A 20,988-nucleotide genomic window follows, 5' to 3' on the forward strand; every position below is an offset into this window, starting at 1 on the left:
ACAATACGCAGCTTTTACAGCCTGTGGGTTTATTTTAGCACTAAGGCAGACAGTGTCTGCTCCACTGCCACTTCCTGGTTTCCACTGTAACCACAATAGCGAGAGTTCCTGAGAGATCTTATCCAGTCTGGGATCAATTAGTCAAATCAACGAATGTGATAAGACAGCATGTATTCGCAAAAAAAAAAAAACCCTTTCGATCACCCATGAAAAAGCAGAAGTTAAGAGGGATGTCATTGTGTTTCACATATTAGCTGTGTGTGTGTGCAGTGACACAGGTACGTACTGATCATGTCTCGTGTCTGGTACAGCTCTGTCCATTCGGAGTTTGTCACTTTCCACCTGGTTGAACTTGTTTCTGGCGTAGGGGTCTTGACCTGGCCGGACCACCGTGGCTCCAACATACAGATCCTGGTCAAAATCCTGCCAGCGCACCTTACCTGGATGGACACACACACACAAACACACACACACACATTAGGCACATCTCCAACCAGAGATATCCACAATAGATGCGCGGCACACACTGCTTCCCAGTCAGTTCTGTGACCACTTGACCAGGCTCATTCATTTGAAGGTGCCATTTCCTTCAAGGTCACCTTTTTGTGCACCAGCAGTGACTTGATTTTGGGTTTGATGTGGCCAAAAAGCAGCATGCAGCACGGGTCAGATTGTTTCTCTCAAATGTTTTCACTTCATGTGCCTCGGGACATTACAGCAGAACTTTGTGTTGACAGTCTGGCGCAAAAGCCACTGTGACTGTCCACGCTCCTACTTCAGCTGAAAACTACTCTTTGATCTCTCGGTCATAGCCAGAGACACAGCTCTCATCACAAGCAGCGCTTCTTCACAGGACATTTGGGTCATTTTGAAAGAGAAGTTGATGTTTGTATTGCCAGGGTGCAGCCTAAAGATAGCAACCCTAAAAGGAGCGCAGGTGTGTGCGTGAGAAGACAACATTCAAAAGGTAAAACTGGGTAAATTTAAATCAGGTTTGCTTTATGATTCTAACCTCAGATCTTTTTGTAAAAGCGCCGTCTATAATATGATGCTATAAACCCACAAAAGTGGTATATTAAATATTCAAATGCACTCCAAAAATATTAAAAACACTGGTGGTAAAAAACTGGTGAACCTAGGTTTTAATACGAAATATTTTCTCATGTGAATTTCTGGGAAATCACGTTAAATAAATACAGCACATCCAAAAATAAAAGCCACCACCAAACGCGATATTAAAACCTTCAACAAAGGCTGCAAATGCGTCTGACGAATGAATGGGATTACAGATCAGTGGGAATATGAAATGTAGGAGGCAGCCTGGCTGATGCAAGAATCCTTCACGACTGACAGCGAGGAAACCTGGCTGCTTCAAGCTGCTGCTTGACGAGGCAGCGACATGGCACTGAGGAAAGCTGACATGAAATTTATGCCGCCTGTATGCGAAAATACGCGGGAGACAACTCAGCCGACAGGGCGAGACTACTTTGGTAAAGCCAGGAAACACAAAAGAACATTTAATATGCACCGCAGACAGTCAGGGAGGGAGCACTTGTTAATTTGTTGCAGTTTAGAAACATGATTTATAAGATCAGTATAAATAAAAATATTTTTTTAGTGTTTTGTGTCGTGTCAGTTTGACCAAAATACTGAAACGCTGCAGAATAAACAGAGAAAGCCGTCACGTTTAGTTTCACAGTTTATCTCCGACTATTGAGACGCAGACACACACCAATAATAACGCAACTAATTAGCTGGGTGCAGCTGTGGCAGTGAGAGATTACGCCATCTCCCAGCATAGATGAGCGCGTGCATGGCAGAGAAGTTGAAGAGCGCGTGTGCGTCTGCGCGCGTCTCCTGTGGCAGCACGTGAACGTGGTTCGCGTGTCAATTAACCGAAACTCGCGACTATGATCCGCTCGCGACTGTGTAACGGTGCCTCGGAGACGCGTGCGTCAGAGTGTGTGATGTCCTTGCTGATATCTGTGTTTAGTGGCAGCGAGTAAGCGATGTGGTGAAATGAATGTTAAACCCGGGGTTGATTACTCCGCTTCCTTCAGCGGATTAACGCTCCGCTCTCTCCGGGTTTGCCCCGTTTTTCTGCTGTGTTCGCGATACCGCGAGGCCTCTTCGGCAGGTACATCTATGTGCGCTCAGCCTCTGTCATGCAGTACTGGTCAATGATGCGATCAGCTGGCTGAAATTATAGCTGTTTGAACAGCTTTCACTCTCACTCCGACTCTCGGTCGCTGAACTGTTTCAGCCCACAGCGGCTGACTGGTTGTTGTTTTTGTTTGTTGCCGCATTTTGTAGAAATCCCTCATCACGTTTCTAAGTGATGCTAACTGCCAAAAAGGATTCAAGCTCAGTGTCATTCCCCCAGTCTGTGCTGAACCATGAGCCCTCACTGCCTAGCAGACAGCTCAGAGGGCACCAGTGCTCGATGTGTATTTAATGGATGCGTTTCAATTGAGATGCATCCTGATCCCACTGCCTGAACTCCAGCACCAATCTGTGCCACTGCTCCCGTGCACCAAGTGATGCATTCACGAACCTGCCACTTAGTCACTGTAGTCACTGAGAAGGATGTTGATTAATATGCAAAAGCTAAAAGATTCCCAAGTTATTGAGTTTGGCGTTACTGAAGCTGTGTTACTATTTTAGGCTTAAGTAGGGAAAAGACTGCTTCCCCATGTGCTACAAAACACTCCGTAGATTCATAGGACTGCGACTGCTGAAAATGCGCCCACATAGAGTCATTTATCAAGACTCACTACGGCACTTCATCTATAAATAAATGAATACTCTGACCAACACTGCCACTGTCTGCGTCTTATTCAGCAAATAGCTAGAAAGAAGTAGATAAATGGAAGGGCGTCAAATCTGAATTTTTATAACGCGTTTTCAGCAGATTTAGAAACTAAAATCGCAGCAGAGAATTGGATCGCTCCACTTGCAGGGACTGAGATTAACACACCACAGTTGGCTAAAGCTTGTGACAAGTTAAATCACTATAATAACAGAAATATGCGCTAAACACACAGACTGAAACAACTCTGTTGTTTCACTGGCACAAAGACTAAAACGTTTTGGGAAGAGGTCGAGGTGACGCGTGAGAAAATTTGTTCAGAAAGAAATTCCACTGGACTCTGAGCCGCTTCGACTCCTTTGCATCCACAAGAACATAAATATGAAAAGTAAACAAAGTGGCGTCAGCTAAAGTTCTAGCCAAAAATCTATAAAAGCATCATTTTAAATAACTACACTCAGCAGCCACTTTATTAGGCCCACCTAATCAGCAAATCACATGGCTGCAGTTCAATGAATTTAGGCATGTTGACATGGTCAAGGTGATTGGGGAAATAATTATTTGATCCCCTGCTGAATTTGTAAGTTTGCTCACAAAGAATTGAACCCCCCCCCCCCCCCCCACCCCGCATCACATATCTGGCTAATCACACAAACAGGTGTCACCTTCTAACTGAACTTCTTACTGATAACGTTGTAGCCTGTTCCAGCCTCATTCACGTCTACAGTCCTGTCCCTCGACATCATCTGACAGCTCTTTAGTCTCACACATGGTGGTGGAGAAGTTGGACTGAAAGAAACTGATTTTGTAGACAGGTGTACTAGTTTAAATACTTTAACTTGTGTAATGCGTTTTTTTCCTGGTATTTTGTTTTTTAAATCTGTTTCAATTAAAAAAAAAAAAAATAGAGATTGTTCATTTCCCTGGAAGTGAGTAAACTTACAAATTCAGCAGGGGATGAAATAATTATATACCCCACTGTGAGTCTGAATGTGGGATGGTTGTTGGTGGCAGACTTGAATACAGCAATATTTCCCAGCACTTTGGCAAATCAAAGCTATGAGGAATTAAGGGAGTTCTGAAGGCAAAGAGGGATCAGCCTGGTACTGACGAAGTAGCCGGCGAGCGCAAATAAATGTTTAGTACCAGACAAGACAAATGATGCCAAACGTTCACTAGAAAGAATAACACATACTGAGAGCTTTGAGGAGTTTTTTCTTCACTTTGTAAAGGATTCGGATCTGGAAGAGGGCCAGTGCAGGCTTGTTTTGACTTCTCTGAAAAAATTTTTTTCTTCTTGTTTCAGAGGATTTGGATGTGTTGAATGGAAGGAGCATGCTGTTGCTCCCTCCCCATCTTAGTCATTTTTTCCCCTTGTTTGAATAAAACATATTTTTGGCATGCTCAAACGGTAAAACGATAACAAAACGCTTAAAAACAACCATGAAAAATAACAAGGCGTCAGTGCAACAATGAAACATTTCTAACATACTCAGAGTGACACCGTTTAGTACATTTTATGCTTTAATTTTTTTTTAAAATGAAGATCTGAGGTATCGCCTCACCTTTTTACTTTATAATGACTGTCTGAGTAGGATTAGATAGAAAACAAAACATAACCAGCACCCATCTTTGACGAACCCAAAGACTTACTTATTTACTCTGTTTTTATTAGTAAATCTTTTACTCTTCCACGTATCTCTTAGGCTCCATCTCCTTGTTCTCTTGCTTTCTCAACACTTTCCTTCTGTTTTCTTTCTGCTCTTCTTAAGTGTCCTTGTGTGCTCTGGGTGATGTTGTGATACGCTGTCATTGCTGAGTGTAATGTCACCCTGAAATTGAAATGCCCTCACTTCAACATTCAAATTGGATAGCATTGCTGGATCAGATAAGAGAGTGTGTGTTCAGCGTTCGCAGGTCACGGGCCTGTGAAGGAGGGGCGTTGGCTGCTTCTGCTGCTTTGAGTCAGCCTGACGATGGGTGCTGAATGAGAAATCAGATTCTCCTCCTGCTCTCCTCTTGGCTGCTGGACACTGAAACAATGTCTCTCAGAGTTTGGGTGGAGACGCATAGTTGGTTTGTGGGAAGATCGAAATTGGCTGCCTGGATTATTTTGGACAGGCAATCGGCTCCAACCTGTTTTTAAGTCTGAACCATACAGATGTGCGTATTTCATTGGGTTCCCTCGCTGTGGTTATTCAAACACGATAAGGTTAAGGATGTTCATGTTCTACTGGTAATAAAACAAACTATGCTGCTGTGTTACCGCGTTTTGAAAAAGGAAATGGTTTCGGTTGTGGGAACATGATGCGGAATACTCTCTGGATACATGAATGTGGTTTACAGTGACTGCAGTGCACATGCTCTGCAGCTGGTATGCATTTGTGTCGTGCCTTTTCCTAGAGTTCAGTCACAACTGCAAGCAATGAGAAAGCGAACTCCACAGATCCTGAAGGATCAAGAATAAAAGATAAATTTGACACACGTGTGCCTCAGACATGAATCGTTCCTGCCAGTTAAAGGGAACTACTACACTACTTTTACAGGACAGCAGGTCTCGGGAGCACTACTGCAAATGTACCACTACGTTAGCTACAAGTTTAAGAAGTTAAGAAGAAGACAGCTTACCAGAGCTCTGAAGCTCCATTCCCATGTCTGCACAGGACAAATTAAGCATTATTAGGACAACACAACCAATGGCTGTCAAGATGCATTGTGAGCAATAAACTGTATATAAAAGCTGCCAAGCCTGACAAGTTAAGTAAATGTGATTTTTTTTCTGACAATGTGTGCTTGCAAAGATAAGAAGAAGTCTACTTCTTGCATGATTTATTACCCTTGCAAACACTTTATTAACAAGTATGTCATCTCAATTGCTCATATCAAACCTTAATTATGTATGATTTTTTTAAAATTATGGCCTCATTTTAAGTAAATACAGACAGTAAGCCACAGCTTGCTTTTGGCTCCACTAATTTACAAGTCACTACTGTATAAGAGTGAGCATCCACAGTTTTTACAGTCAGATCCACTCCTCCTCCTGTGATGTGTGGTTTAAAAAACAAAAACAACAATATACTGAAAGCAGGACTCCACCCCCCAATAGCTGAGGCCACAGTGGCTACATCCAAAACTGATATATGGTGTGTGGTTTTAACAAGGAGAAACAGCATCTGGAATAAAAACAGATGTTTCTCAGCCTGTTGCATTGACTCTATTGAAGTTGTAGCACCTCAGAGGTTTGCTCTCTGAATGTCCCCATTTAGCCGTGTAACTGGGCCAGAGAGGTTGTGATATATGATTTGTGGGGACGTTTCCTACCTGGTGGCAGTGTCTCCGGGCCGTGGGCTTTGTCGTCAGAGTTGTGACCTTTGGTCCTACCGGACAAGTCCCTGGACACCCAGTCATCCTGAAAACATTAAGAAAGGCGGTTAGTCACAGTTCTCACACTGTGAGCTTGGGTACAAACAGCAAACAAACCTGAAGCAAGGCAAACAGAAGTGAGTTGAATGTATGAACATCTGATTTGTTTGTATTTGGAAGCGCTGTGAAGATTACAGAGAGAAATGTGCAAGGAAAGACAAAATAGGACCTCACAATGCAACGTAACATGCAGAATGGAAAGAGCTCATTTTAGCTTCACTAGTTCAAGTCTTGGACACCGCTAGAGTAGCTCTGCGTGAGTCCCAGCTCGTAAATGATCCCCATTTATCTTCTACTGGACCTTGATGGACATTTTAGCTCTTCTATCTTTATAAGCCAACTTTGATCTGATTGGCTTTCCTTCAGAAAAAGGTTTAAACAGCAGGTGGGTGGCTGTGTGAGCAGAGCTGTACGCATGAGAGCACATTAAGGATATTCCCTCCCTTTGACATCAAACAGAGCAGTTTGAAACCGAGCGTTTAGACTTTTCTGGAGCCTGAGAAGCACCTCCAGTTTGAGCGCTCCTTTTTTCAGTGAAACCTCATGAAATCAAATTCACTATTTAGATAACAGGATGTCCAGCAAACATGGCTCTACTGGTCAAAGATGTTGAACGGTCAAAGCATTTAAAAATCAATAAATTATCCAGTCAACGTGTGCTTTAGAGCGGTTTCATCATCAGTTAAAATACGCACACTCCCGTGATCATCTGCAGCCTGTCAGTTTCTCTCCGTTAGCCATTTAAAATCAATGCTGGCAGCGATTCAGAGGTCGACTCGTTCGTTATTTCACTCACTAATTTGGCTGTTCCTTTCCTCCTCTTCTGTTCATGATTCCATAATTTCACTCATTCATTTTATCCCTGTAAAGTCATCTTCTGAGCCCTTCTGAGAAACACCGTCATTGTCTTGCCCACACCATTTGTACAAATGGACAGATGACCGAGCCACCCATCCATCCTCTTGTCCACATAAGTTACAATTAAAACCCACCGGATCGATACGCTGGCAGGGAACACAATTAGCAGCATTCACTCTGGGTCCAGGCTGCTGCCCTTGACTTCAGAAATACTATTATTCAGCTTTCTTATTTGCTCTGTAGCCCGCATTTCACCTTCAGCCTCTCCAAAATGTGTTATTGATCCGTTTTCTTTATGCCTTCAGGACAGGCAATAACGACGTGATGTCACAAACCACCGCAGACTGTACTCAGCTGTTAATTTCTACCTCTGACAGAAGGGCTAATAGGGATTTTCACAGCTTTTTTATGCATTAATATTAGCAAAAACAACTGCTGTTGTTTTCTGTGACTGTTGCCCATCATTTAACTGTATGCCAAATTTTTAAATCATCTGCTGTGGACAGAGTCTCAGTCTGTTCTGAAACCACAACCTTTTCTCAGTGACTGCAATAAGATTAGACCGTCCACTACCTGCAACAACTATATATAAAAAAATCCTACATAAAATCAATTTCTATAAGTGCTCAGGACAGATGAGTGTGCGCACAGTTAGAGAGTAATGTTCGGCGTAGGATAAAGACTAAAGCTGGCAGTGTACTTCCTGTGCAAACACAGTCTGACAGGTTCTGAGGGGTAAGAATAAAACATGGGGGCTGATTTTCTGGTAAAATAAAGCAACAAATTGGTGCAGGACTTCTTCCTGGTGAAGCAGTTTTCTGAAAAGGAAACAACTTGCAGACATTTTACTATCAACTCTTCAAATGCTGGCTGCATTATGAGCAAATAATAAGCCACCTTTCATTATAATAAGTGATTGAGAAGAGATCAAATTAAGATTGTACTTGTTATAAAGGAACACACCCCCTTCTTGAATTCTCATTAGTTTTGATGATCTGTATTCTTTGCAGTCGCTGATCATACTCGTGTTTGCACAAGTCTTTCAAGTACGACCAAACACTTCAACGTGATTATAAGACAATTATTCATATCAGCCAAGGTGTCTCTTTGTCTCTGTCAAGACAAATTTGATGGCATCTATCACATCTTCACTCTCTCCCAGCACGCCCACCCCCACCAGGAAACTGTCATCTGTTTCTTTATACGTCTGGATGCCTCCCAGTCCACCGCGCAGACCCACTACAGAAGCAGTTACATGCTGAAACGCTGCTGTGAAAAGACCTCCATCTAAAGCATCTGTGCTTATGTGCAGCAGCATCATGCACAACATCAAATGTGCAAAGCAAACCTAGGCCAGTGCACAAAGACACTGGATAACCAGGGGATCTAACCTAACACAGCTGATATAAACCTTACCAGAGGACTTTATATATCATGAAATGAAAAAAAGAAAAGAAAAAAAAACTTCTAAATGAAGTCCTCATTTTTAATAAACACTTCTCCTAGCCCTTACAATTTGTGGAGGTAAAGTGACCTACACCCCGTAGATTCTACTGATATTTAATCGCATCAGTAAAGCAGAAGGCCATTGTACAGTACACCATTAAACACTATGTCGTGCACTAGAGACATTTTTACACGTTTCTTTGCTACAGCAGGAAAAGTACAGGTGCTGATAATACTGAGTCTGTTAGAGTGATTAGTTCCAATTTTTTTCTTCATTAGTTTCCATTTTTAATTCATCTCAAGATTTTTGTTTCAGTTCAATTTAACTCCATTCGCTTGCTTCAGTTTAGCTTTTAGTATCTGGAAATGTAGGTTTAGGTTTTATGAGTTTCTATGTTAGTCTTTTATTACTATACTGTGGGGTAGCGGGGTATTACAAAAGATCTTAGTCACATACAACATATACACCAAAGCCTCCGATTGGCTGCTGTGCTGACAAACCTGAGGAAAGTGAAAAAGACTAAAACTGAGGACATCTATTTTCTTCTGCTTATCCAACTCTGGGTCATAGGGGGCGGAGTCTATCACAGCTGTCATGAGGTGAACACCCTGGACAGGGCTTACAGAGAGAGAGAGAGACAACCATTCAATTTAATGATTTAGAAGTGCCAGTTAACCTAAAATGCATGTTTTTTGACCTAAAGAGGGGAAGAGGGTACCGAGATTGAACCCACACAGGGACAGACTCCACAACGAGGCCAACGGTTTTTAGTTACATCTCTTCTTTTTTCAGTGATTCACTGTGGAAATGTCTTTACACTGACACAACAGGAAGTTTCGCCGGTCTGGCCCACTTACGGTCGAGGTGGGCTGTATGTGGTACATTTGAGCTACGTGCTTCCCGTGTAAACTTCTCTCTGACTTATGGGAAGTACTCTCCATCACAGATCACACCAAGATAGAAAACGTTAGGAGATAATGAGAACAATGCAGTGCTGTAAGGAGCCAGGCATGTGATTTATCAACAAATGGTTACTATAAATATGACAAATCGCTGATTGAGACATGATTTAAATAAGTAAGTAGGGAGCAGATGTTGACGAGCTATTTTTATAGCTCACATCATATGAACGGCTTGAAAACCTCTTAGTGAAAGTGGCCTCAGCCCCTCTTTGGCTCTCCTCAAAGCACAAAAAAATGACTGATTAGAATGATGTCCACTTAAAGAGAAATAAAATCAACCTCAGTGATGCACTGTGGGCTTTTGGAAACAGAGAAAGGCACGATGTTGAGCAACTGTTAACCCCTTGATGTCGGGTTCATGTGGTTTGTTCTGACTGTTAATTGAATCTCAATGATTTTTCCACAGCATCAAACTAAGCTGCAACCTCTGGGGCTAAAAAATAAAGCCAACACAAAGTGCTAAGAACTCCAGTTCCTCTAATAGCTTCACGAGGCAGGCTCCAAAAGCTAATTTCCCCTTCATAACAACTGTACTGGGGTAATTTTCTTTTCTGTCCCAACAACACATTTGGATTTTGTTAAGGCTCACTACAATGTTTAAAACTGACGCCTCACAGCATGAAGACTCCTCGTGTGAACCCTGGCTAGAACCATCCTGTACCTTCACTGGATTGCTTTCACAATCCATTCAAGCGAGTCTGACAAACTGTGCTGGCTAGACGACTGGGTCAGAGCATCTCCAAAACTGCGGCTCTTGTGGAGTATTCCTGGTCTTTATGGTTAGTATCTAACAAAAGTGTTCCAAGGAAGGTGAACAGCAGTGAACCTGGTCATGAGCAGCCAAGGCTCATTGATGCACGTGATTGATGCACAAGGCTGACCCACGTAGTCCGATCCAACAGATGAGCTACTGTAGCTTAAACAGCCAAACAGGTTAATGCATATTCTGATTGAAAGTGTCAGAATAAACCGTGCATCATAGTTTGTTGCATGTGGGACTGCAAAGCTGCAGAGTATTAAGTTTGAGGTGCTGACCTGGGCTTCAAATCCTCTAGATTTCAATCCAATCGAGCATCTGTGGGATGTGTTAGACAAACAATTCCGATCCATGGAGCTCCCACCTAACAACTGATGAGCTTACAGAATCGGTTGGTGACATCTTGGTGGCAGATACCAAAGCACACCTTCAGGGGTCTAGTGGAATTCATGCGTCATTGGGTCAGAGGTGTTTGGGAGGAAAAGGGGGGACCAACACAACATTTGGCAGGTGGTTAAAATGTAATGGCTGATCTGTATAAACTGGCCGTGGATTTTAATCAGATGAAGTGCTATGTGGGTCTGTGGGTAAATGTGGCTTGTAGTCTGTCAGCTTGTAGCAGTTCGAGGGGTCAATAAGATCAGGAAAAGTGCCAGGCCAGGCCTAAAATTAGGTGCTGCTTTGAGAGATGTGCTGACACAGGCAGCTGGTCCGGTAACTGTCTCCTTGTCCTCACCTCTGCTACCTGCAGTCACTGAACAGGACCTGTCGACTACGTTTGTCCTGTTGGCATCTCCTTTTTCATGCAAGTATCGGACAAATAAGACAGCCTGCAGCAGGGGACGAACCAGTCCAAGACTTCTGTGCTTCAGTTCTGATGAGTGAAATTCTATTATTTTATTAGTAGAGTCTATTGCTAATCAACAATAAATAATACCAACAATAAGAATCCAAATCTGACATCCAAGGTGACATCACAGTGGCTACATCCACTTTTTATATACAGGCTATGATTACACCTCACACTCTGTCATGGCTGCAATGTTTCATCAAATGGAAATATTGTTTGTGTGCAGAATCTTCCTCATTTCCTCAAAAGTTCAGATGATCTCCACTAGAATTTTAAAACAATGTTCAAGTGGCTTCAAGAGCCAGACCCTTTCTTGGCCGGGATCAATTTTCCGGTTGTTAATCTAAGCTAAGTGAGTCCTGGCTGTAGATACACATTTACTGGACGGATGTGAGAAAGATATTAATCTTGTCATCTAGCTCATGAGAAGATAACAACAAACCTTATAAGTGGATTTCTATTTTTCATTTCTCGCTCTTTGGTCCCGGCCTGTGAGCAGCTCTCTTCCTGTCTGTCTTTCACTTTCTTTGTGTGTGTCTCTCACTTCATTTTTCTGTTTTGCATCGCGTCACTTGGGCAGCCGTTTGCTTATTCTGCCATCGGACAGATGGTCATGACACAGAGTCAAAAAAGGGACTTTATACACACAAGCAAACACACACACACACACACACACAGACACACACACAAAGGAATGAGTCATGGTGTAAAGCCAGCTTGTGTCCAGCTCTATATCTATCCACGACACTCCTGTCTCCTGAGACGGGATAATGTTACATTTATGTTTAAAACACCTTCTGCTTGTCATACTGTCCTTTGTTGTTCTTCACAGAGCTGCTGCTAACATGTCTTTAAGTGTCTAAGAGGTTTAACCCATTTTTGTTTGGTTTTTCTGTTTTTCTTTTGCGGTGATTGGTTTGTTCTTTTTGCTTTAAGCCACCAAACAGCGTGCGTTTATCTCTGTACTTCGCTGGTGGTTTATAAAGAGCAGGATTAAGCATCTTACCACACACTGAGCAATGTAGAAAACATATTGATTGAGAAAAGTCAGTGTGTGTGTGGGTTTTTTCTTTAATTTTAATTTTTTTATGTCAGGCTTTAACACAGAGAGACAGGCAGCTGGATGGGGCGGCGAGGAAATGACACCTGGCGGGATGTGAGCAGCATTTTCACAACGTGACGAGAACACGCTGTATGTCAAAGCACTGAAGTCGGCAATATAATGAACACACACTGAGACTGTCAAAACCAATATCATGTTCGAAAACAGCAGTTTCTTTTCTTTGGTGTGAAGGGAATCGCGAGCGCTGCTTCTAAATAACCACAGGGTGTCAATCAACTCAAACATGCCGTCCTCTCACATTTTAACATCAAAATATAGCCAGACACCAACTTCAAGAAACAATATGACTTTATAAACTTTTTGTTACCTGCAGACTGAAGCATCTACCTGTGCACACCAGAGCCATCACACCTGCTTTTCTAATAGTGGGATGGACTTTAAGCCTCCGTCAGATCAGGCCAACTGTGCATGTGTGTCTTAACAAGTGTCAGCTCATATTTATTATGTGGGGTTCTCAGAGCTTACATGCATTACTGTGTCAGTTTGGTTATCGTGCGCTCATCTGAAAGTCTGCAAGTGTGTATGTGAGTGTGTCATGCAGTCTTGGTAGAACCTCAGTCAGTATAATCCACAGTAATCTGATCACATCCACGGATAGATTAACTCGGAAAGCAGCCAAGAGGTCAACAACAACAACACACACACGCGAAATCACTTCACACGCGAAATCAAATTACAGAAATCACTTCTTGTGAAGTTATCTGAAGAGTTCATGACTCTGGCTACAGTTGGGATCTATGGCCACAGCTGCACGCACGCGACTATGAACTCGATAACCCCATGCACCAACACGTTATTTCTGTGTTCTCAGTTCTCAACAGATGAATTCTGACACAGAATTTGCATGTCACACCCAGGTTTAGTTGCCATTATTGAAACAACTTTAGCTCCATTTGTGGGGGAAACATTTAGTCAATCTTTATATGTTCACTTTTATTCCTCCTTTGAAATAGAAGTCCTCCAACGAGTTGTGATCTGCAAGGTCTCCAGTTGGGCGTGACCAGAAAGTCTCCAAGGTAAGGCTCCCAGGTGATGTCTTGATTGGACTGCTTAACCACCTGAACTGGATGCTTTTGTACTCCAAGCTCCCTGATGATGCTCAAGCTCCTCACTCAGTTTATATGGAGGCTGTAAGCTACTAAGGTTGGTTCACTGGACAATTATGGAGTCCAACACTGGTTGTCTTTTGGGGTTGATTGAAATGGACCAGCTGTTAATTGGATGGGTGAATGGATGGATGGAGGTTTGCCACCTTGATAATTTAAATCTGTAAACAGGTAAATTTTAAATCCAGTTGCCCATGCACACCTTAAACTGTAAACGCATGATAATTGTTATCAGTTGGACATGGCCATTTAGAAAATGCTCACATATCACCCAACCATACCAGCTTCCCTACTAAGAAAATTCATTGTGGCTGTTTCTATCTGCAATCTTAGTCATTCGGCCGTTATCTGGAGCTCATGACCATGTGTGACAGTTTGAGCATGGCTTACAGCAGCATGTGCTGTTCCTGATTAAACAAAACGTCCTTCAACTGGACGACTGTGACAGGCTGCATCTGTCTTCCCGAAGTGTCCTTAAGCAGGATGCTGATCCTAATCAGCTCCAGGCAGGGCAGTCAGCAGCTGAGCCTGACCTTTAACCTCCCTGAGGAGTGGAAGAAATATCACTGTAAGGGGCTCAAAGCAAAAATCTAGATATCATGCAGCTCTGCCTGTCCCAGAGGGAATCAAACTAGTTTCCCTCAGTGTCTGTGAGCTGGTTTTTAAAGTGTGTCTTTACTTTTCTATTAGTTTAAATAAAATGCAGGCTGTCTAGTTAGATAAACATAAAAAAAAAAGAAGATTCTCACAAGTCACAACAGTCTCTGCCCAGCTAGCATCACAGCACATGGAAATTTCATCTTTTTAAACAAGTACCTCACATCACCCTGTGAATCATATTTCCTCCTCTCGTGCAACTCAAGTTAGATCTCCTACAAGCTGCTTCTGACTTACTGAGTTTAGACGAGGTTAGCATCCATGCACTGTGGCCTTAAGTACAGAGTATAACTGAACCGGACCACATATGAGACAAGAACACTTCTGGAAGAATCAGCTGCATAAAATGTTAATACGTCGCCAGACTTGAACTGGACATGAACTCTCAAATGTTTCGCGAAAGTCTTAGAGACACAGTTACATTATATGTGTAATTTCATGGTTACACTCTGTGGGTACTCCAGTAGATAATACTTCTCAGAAGGGTGAGAACAAATTTCAGTATATAAAAGATGGCCATCGCAATTCAGGGTCTGAAAAGCAAAGCCAGCTTTTAAGTGAAGCTTTAAACATGCATTCTTGTTAGTGACCAGCAGGGGGCAACTACTCTGCTTCCAGAAAGAAGCGTGATTGTATGTCTATGAGAAAATGACCCTACTTCTGTCTTAAAGTAACAAGCATGTAAACACAGTCTTGATAAATGTGTGCTTTCGGTCGTTAATTTTAAGCTTGATTTATCACAGCATGCTGTTGATTTTATAAATTACTGTCCCATTTACAGCACAATAGATGATTAACAGGAAATGCTTGATGGTGAGCCTGCCTTGTTACTGAGGTGGCTACGGCGTAAGCATGCGGTGTCCCTTTTCTCAGTAAGATTGTGGTAGCAGGGTCTGATTTTGGCTCAGCTGCAGTGCAGGGGGTGAAGCTGAGGGTTCAGGGGGCAGTGCCAGGAGAGATTGGCTGCCACAGCTGTCAGTCATCATCTAATGATGTCTCTCCTATTTATGCAATAACATACTGGGACCAAAATGTGTGTGTTGTGTAGGGGAGGGGGGTGTAAACCTGGACTGGCAGCAGCTGATGAACCGAGCTGACTGAGCACAGTGTGAAACACACAAATTTCCAGTAACCAGGTGAATCCACCTGGATACTGATGTGGCCTCTTCTGTCACACAACCCCCGGCATGTCCTCCGTCACTACATCATCCTATTTTCCTCCAGCTCGGCATTTATATCCAACATCCTTTGTCCCCTGTTTCCAACCATCCCTCCTCTGCACATGTCCAAGCTGTCCCTCTGATAAACTCATTTCTAATACTGACCACCCTGGGTACAAATCCGCTACCTCCAGCTCCACCTCCCGCCTTTTTGTCAGTGCTGCTCTCTCCAAACCATAGCAGGTCTCACTACCCTCCCCCCTGCATATATCCTTCTGTCACAAATCACCCCCGACACTCATCTCCACCCACTCCACCCTGCCTGCACTCTATTCTTCACCTCATCTGCATTAATTACATTTTCTCCTTTTAGTTTCACTGTTACACTCGTCAACTTGTCCACAATTAAAATGTCTTTCTGTAAAGTCCAAATGAAGCGTAAAGCGATCATCTGCTTCCCTTTCTGTCACACCATGCGGTTTTATGCAATACATTTTAACATGGTAATCTATACGGGTCGATTTGCTTTTGGAATAAGTAATACTTTTAGGAAATGTGTGAGTTGGCTTCATTTTTCAGGCCTGCAGTTTCCCTTTGGTGCTGAAGTGAATGATAAAGGGAGGGATTACATGCAGTACAGAGACATGGACATCTATAGATGCCATGGATTAGTCCACGCAGTCTCCTCCAGGCACACAGCCTCGTACCCATCTGATGACGCTCTGGCTAAAGCAAACTAAAGCATACTCCAAAGTTAGAACTATAACTGGCCTCTTAAGATTTACATTGACAATGAAAACCAAATTAAGAGCTGTGCTTTCTGGAAGACAATACGTTGGGTGACCAAATTTAGCTTCGTCTACAGTACAATCCCTCCTCTCCCAAATAAATCAATTGTCACAAAATTCTGACATCTTCATCTACACGAGACTCAGAGAGACTGCATGTGTTCACACAGCGACCACGTTAAAATCCCAGACTCCCTGCAGCGATGCCCCCCTCTCCGGCTCGAGCTGCAAGTCGTTTATCCAGGAAAAGAAAGAATCTTTAACAAGTCCCGTTTCTTCCCTCCTCTTTAATCACAACTCTGCATCCTCAGGCCCCTCACACATGCACGCTAACACACAGTGTCTTCTGGCAGCAGTTCAATCGAATTTCCCAGAGGAACCCACCCGAGGGATTAATAAAGTTCTATCTTATCTTATCTTCAACATCAAAGATGAAAGCAGTGAAAGTAGCTTGTTGCTCAAAACAAGTCTTACAAAAAACAGCCATAGCTGGAATATCATTACAAACACAGGGGGAGAGCGAGGTTCGATAAGGAGGGAGGATGCAGATGGAAGCTTCTGGCATTTGCGGGCAGTTTTGTTTCCAGTAAAACGATTTTGAGGCTCAGGTTTCTGCGCCTCTGCAGCAACAAACTTTAAAATCAAACTGTCAAATTACGCACACGACTGAACTCTTCACCTGTGAACACCCCCTCTTTCCGCTTTCTCCTTACTTCATTTTATTTTAATGCATCTCATCTTCGTTCTCATCGACCTGCCTCCCTGCAGCTCTTTGTCATGCCGCACCTTCCCCTGTCATCTCTGCCTGTCTCCTTTTATTTCTCCCCTACATATACCAACCCCCACCGACGAGCCCTCATCTCATCTCCCACATTTTGCTCTTCTCTTTCTCCTTTCGTTCCCCTCAGTCATTAGCGCTACATTTTTACTTTTAGTTTGCACTTGAAGATGCTGCAGCACCACAAAGAAAAAAAAAAGGCCTCATCCTCATCATCATTGGTGTCTTCATCACACCAAACTAATTTGAGACTCTGCTTGAGCACTAAACGCTTTGAATTATCTAACTGCTCGTGCTAAATAGCGCTGAAGGGAAACACAGCAGAACAATTTGCACATCACTGATTAAACTCTCACACAACTGTTGGCAGAAATGCTTGATCCTCTCTTTATAAGAGCAACAAAGAGAGCAAACTGCAAATCAAGAGACATTAGAGAGGGCTAAAAGGACACCAAAGTCAGTCAGTAGGAGGTTTATCCAGCTCTTTTCAGTCGCACCGGTCTGAGTGGACCGTGTGATCTCTGTCCTGTCATTTAAGAGTGATTACTCTCACTGCATTAACGTATCTTCACCTACTGTGCTGTCTGAATAACGCTGCACAGGGTGACTGATGGAGAGCAAGTTGGCCCAAGGCGGAGGTGTGTCCTCAGACCAATTTTCTACTGATGTCGGGCTAAAAGGAAAATAGTCTGCTATCCAAAAATCAGATTAGAACAATAACGATTTTATCAAAACAAACAATCTTGCTGGAGCTGCTTTAAGAGAGCCAGTTATGCTCATTTCCAGCTCCATACTAGAGTGTGTGTGTGTGTGTGTGTGTGTGTGTGTGTGTGTGTGTGTGTGTGTATATCCTGCTAGTAAATAAAAATAAGGTTCAGGTTAACTATCTACCACTGCAACAGTACTCACAGTATAGTGTTTTGTGCTGTATACCATTAAAAAAAAAATAAAAGAATAAAAAATCTAATCTAATCAAATAATTTTCAAATATCACCCCAAACTGATCTTAAATCACTACAAATAGTCCTAGTAGGCTTGGGGCATGCTAGCTTAAACTGGAACAAGTCACATCGTGTCAATTTATTACTTAAATGAGTCTCACACAAAACCTTCTGATGGATGTGATGGAGTCATCTTTGTCTTTCAATGTTTCATCTATTTCTATAAGTCTATGTAATTACACAGCATTTCATGCGGTTTATTGGTCTGACACCTGGTAGCAGTTAGCCACTTTATCTCCACCTTCTTGCAGCATTATACCCTATCCAAGGCTGTTAATAAGATAAGGAAATAAGGCAATGAATAATAAATATGTAGACACTTTGATTGATTACAAAAGCACATAAAAAACAGGGGGGAAAAAGTAGGGCTGGGCAATTAATTGAACATTCAGAACCTCATTAATCAATGTAATCTTGGCCATGTTGGTTACTTTGTTTCTGTTAATAATTCACCCATTATTGTACTACTGTGAGTTGTCACATGACTCGGCCTTGTCAAGTCCAAGCAAATCATCCATCCATTCGCTTCCACTTATCCTTTTCAGGGTCGTGGGGGGCGCTGGAGCCTATCCCAGCTGTCATAGGGCGAGAGGCGGGGTACGCCCTGGACAGGTTGCCAGTCCGTCGCAGGGCTAACGCACAGGGACAGAAAACCATTCGCACATTCACTCCCGCATTCACACCTATGGGCAATTTAGATTTTTCAATTAACCTATCCCCACAAAGTGCATGTCTTTGGACTGTGGGAGGAAGCCGGAGTACCCGGAGGGAACCCACGGGGGAAAACATGCAAACTCCACACAGAAAGACCCTGCTGGCCTGATGGTGGAATTGAACTCGGGACCTTCTTGCTGTGAGGCAACCACCGTGCCACCGTGCTGCCCCCAAGCAAATCAATAAACTAGTTTTCTGATGTATGAATATACCCAAACTTTCAATCAGTTCTCCAACAGAGAGAAGCTTGAATTCATTCCCCAAAAAAGTGCTTCTGCTTCCCCTCTGCCCGAGGGGAATAAGGCATGACTGAGGGAAAAAAGTGTCTCTCTCACACACACACACACACACACACACACACACACGGCTCTGGGAAATGATTGCTTAACTTCAAATGCAGGGTGCGCCCATTTTGTTGTAACTGTAATGTCATAACTTTTGTCGCCTGAATAAAAAAAATGCTCTGTGAGAGAAAGGAGGGGGGGGGGGGGCAGAATAATATGTTGAAAACCACAACACAACCCTGAAGCCTCTTTGACTTCAGTCGGCTCAGAATTCAGACTGCTCAGTGCAAACTGTAACAAGTCTCACCAGGGTGTGTGTGTGTGTGTGCGCGAGTGGTTGTGTGTGTCTACATATGAGAGAGAATGAGAGAGACTCAGGGGGTGTAAGACGGCTCAATGGACCAATTGTGTTTGCTGGCTTCCTTCCCAAAACCCCATCTGCATCCTACACACACATTCACACACACAAACATGCAAGGAAAGATGCACATTCACACAAACACACACACACAAAGACAAAAAAATCTAAAGAATTCTCATCAGCTCCTCAGTTTTCAGCAGCAGTCACTTCTGCCGCCCAGAAGCAAATTTCAGAACAGGTGAAAACTCCCCACATTAACGCCACAGCATCTAGGAAAGGATTAAAAGAACACGGTCTACTGAAAACCTGTTGCTCTAACAAAAGAGTGTTTACTGGAAAGGCACAAAATTGTGCACCACCCGCTGTTTGTCATTTATTAGAAAACAAATTACCACCACACTTCCAGTGCTGAGAAAATGTCCACCATGTGGAACATCTTTGCCCGAGGGGGAAAAAATCGAGTTTTAAGCATTTAAGCTTCCTGCTGCTGCGATTTACCACAGCTGCAGCTCAACAAACCCTGGAGAGGAAAGTAAGAAACTCCTGTCGACCGTGCCAAACAAGTGAAGTCTTTCTTCACTAAAGCTGAAACAATTTGATAGTCACACTTATTGTGAAAACGCATGTGCCAAACATTTGTTTCTAGGATTCATTGATTTTCTGTGCCGTATGTGATAGACTGCTAGCACCTCAGACAATAATCAAATATTTAATATGCATAAACCTGATCGGCGTCTCTGAGGCATGCTGCGCACTTCTGTTGCCAGAGGTACTAATGGAAATCAATATACCGAAAGAGTCATTATCTATCCATCTATGATTAAAAGCTTATCCAGGAGGCGGCTCTGGAGGAGGATTTCAAAAAGTAGGCACGTGAAGCTCGCTCGGGAAGACATTTAGCCAAAAAATAATCTGTGAGGCCAGTTTGTGAAACACTTCATAGGAAAAGCAACTGTCCACTCAGTGTCAGTGTCTGGGCTGAAATGTCTTCTTAATGGTGTTGCTTCAGTTCTCTGTGGGTTTGCGGGCATTCATTTACATACAGCTCTTTTAAGGTCCACATCGTAGAGCTCTGCAGTTCATCTGGGCCATTGAAACATCTTGATTCTTTAGAGTCCCCGCTGTGCTGTTATCACTGTCCTGTTCCATGATCCATTTCTGGGCAAGCTTTAGCTTCTGGACACGTGGCGATACGGTTGAAGAAGTCTTTTTTTTTAAATTGTACGGCCAAAATTTAACATGCTAACCGAAGCCTGTGGACTCTGAGATGTGGCACTACTGTGTAGTACACAGTCTGATGTTAGGGTGAATTTCCTTGGAAGACTGTGGCATTGTGTTAAAATATACTTGAATGCTAGCAACAAGGCTCCTTGGCCTTTTAGTTCCTACGGAAGCAGTGAGGGTGTGCTGAACTTTGATTTCCACTTCGTAGGAAATCTACGTCCTAACTTCCAACATAACTGGAAACCCCTCTCAACTGTTCACTGCATCCTTCCACGCCATTCAACTTGTGACGGGCTGTGTCGACCCGATGTGGATTGTGTGCATGAGATTGGGTGGAAGGTTACAATGTAGGTTTAAAAGGAGTTTCTGGTAACATCATACATTACAACTAAATTTAAAAAATAATAATTAAAAAATAAATAAATTAGATTTCCTGCTTATGGATAACTCAGGCGTTAGTTTTAACAGGACTGCAAAGAGTCCTTTGACAACTTTCTTTGACTTTTGGTGTTCTTTAAATCTAATGTTGTACCTTTTGTCTTTTAGGACACAGTTTTTTTTATACTGTGTTTGAGGGGTCAGAGACTGGACCTTGTGTGCTTCTGTCCAGGATAACAGCGGGACATGAAAAGAGTGAGATTAAAAAAGTGAGAGCGAGATAAGGTGAGAAAGAAGACATGAGAGAA

At 42.8% G+C, this 20,988-nt stretch overlaps 1 protein-coding gene across 1 annotated transcript in view; it reads right to left on the reverse strand.

The window, feature by feature from the left end:
• The window catches only part of galnt2 (UDP-N-acetyl-alpha-D-galactosamine:polypeptide N-acetylgalactosaminyltransferase 2), a 65,970-nt gene that overhangs the window by 21,038 nt on the left and 23,944 nt on the right, over positions 1 to 20,988 (reverse strand). Inside the window, exons 2-3 of the mRNA XM_085452465.1 lie at positions 6,131 to 6,218; positions 287 to 440 (exon numbers count right to left, since the gene is read on the reverse strand). Of these exons, the coding sequence (XP_085308591.1) occupies positions 287 to 440; positions 6,131 to 6,218 (242 nt within the window). The remainder of the gene's footprint in view (positions 1 to 286; positions 441 to 6,130; positions 6,219 to 20,988) is intronic.

Source organism: Copadichromis virginalis, linkage group LG1 (genome assembly GCF_057382275.1).
Source record: "Copadichromis virginalis isolate Kocher_CV1m ecotype Utaka linkage group LG1, C_Virginalis_male_GT1.1, whole genome shotgun sequence".
NCBI lineage: Eukaryota > Metazoa > Chordata > Actinopteri > Cichliformes > Cichlidae > Copadichromis > Copadichromis virginalis.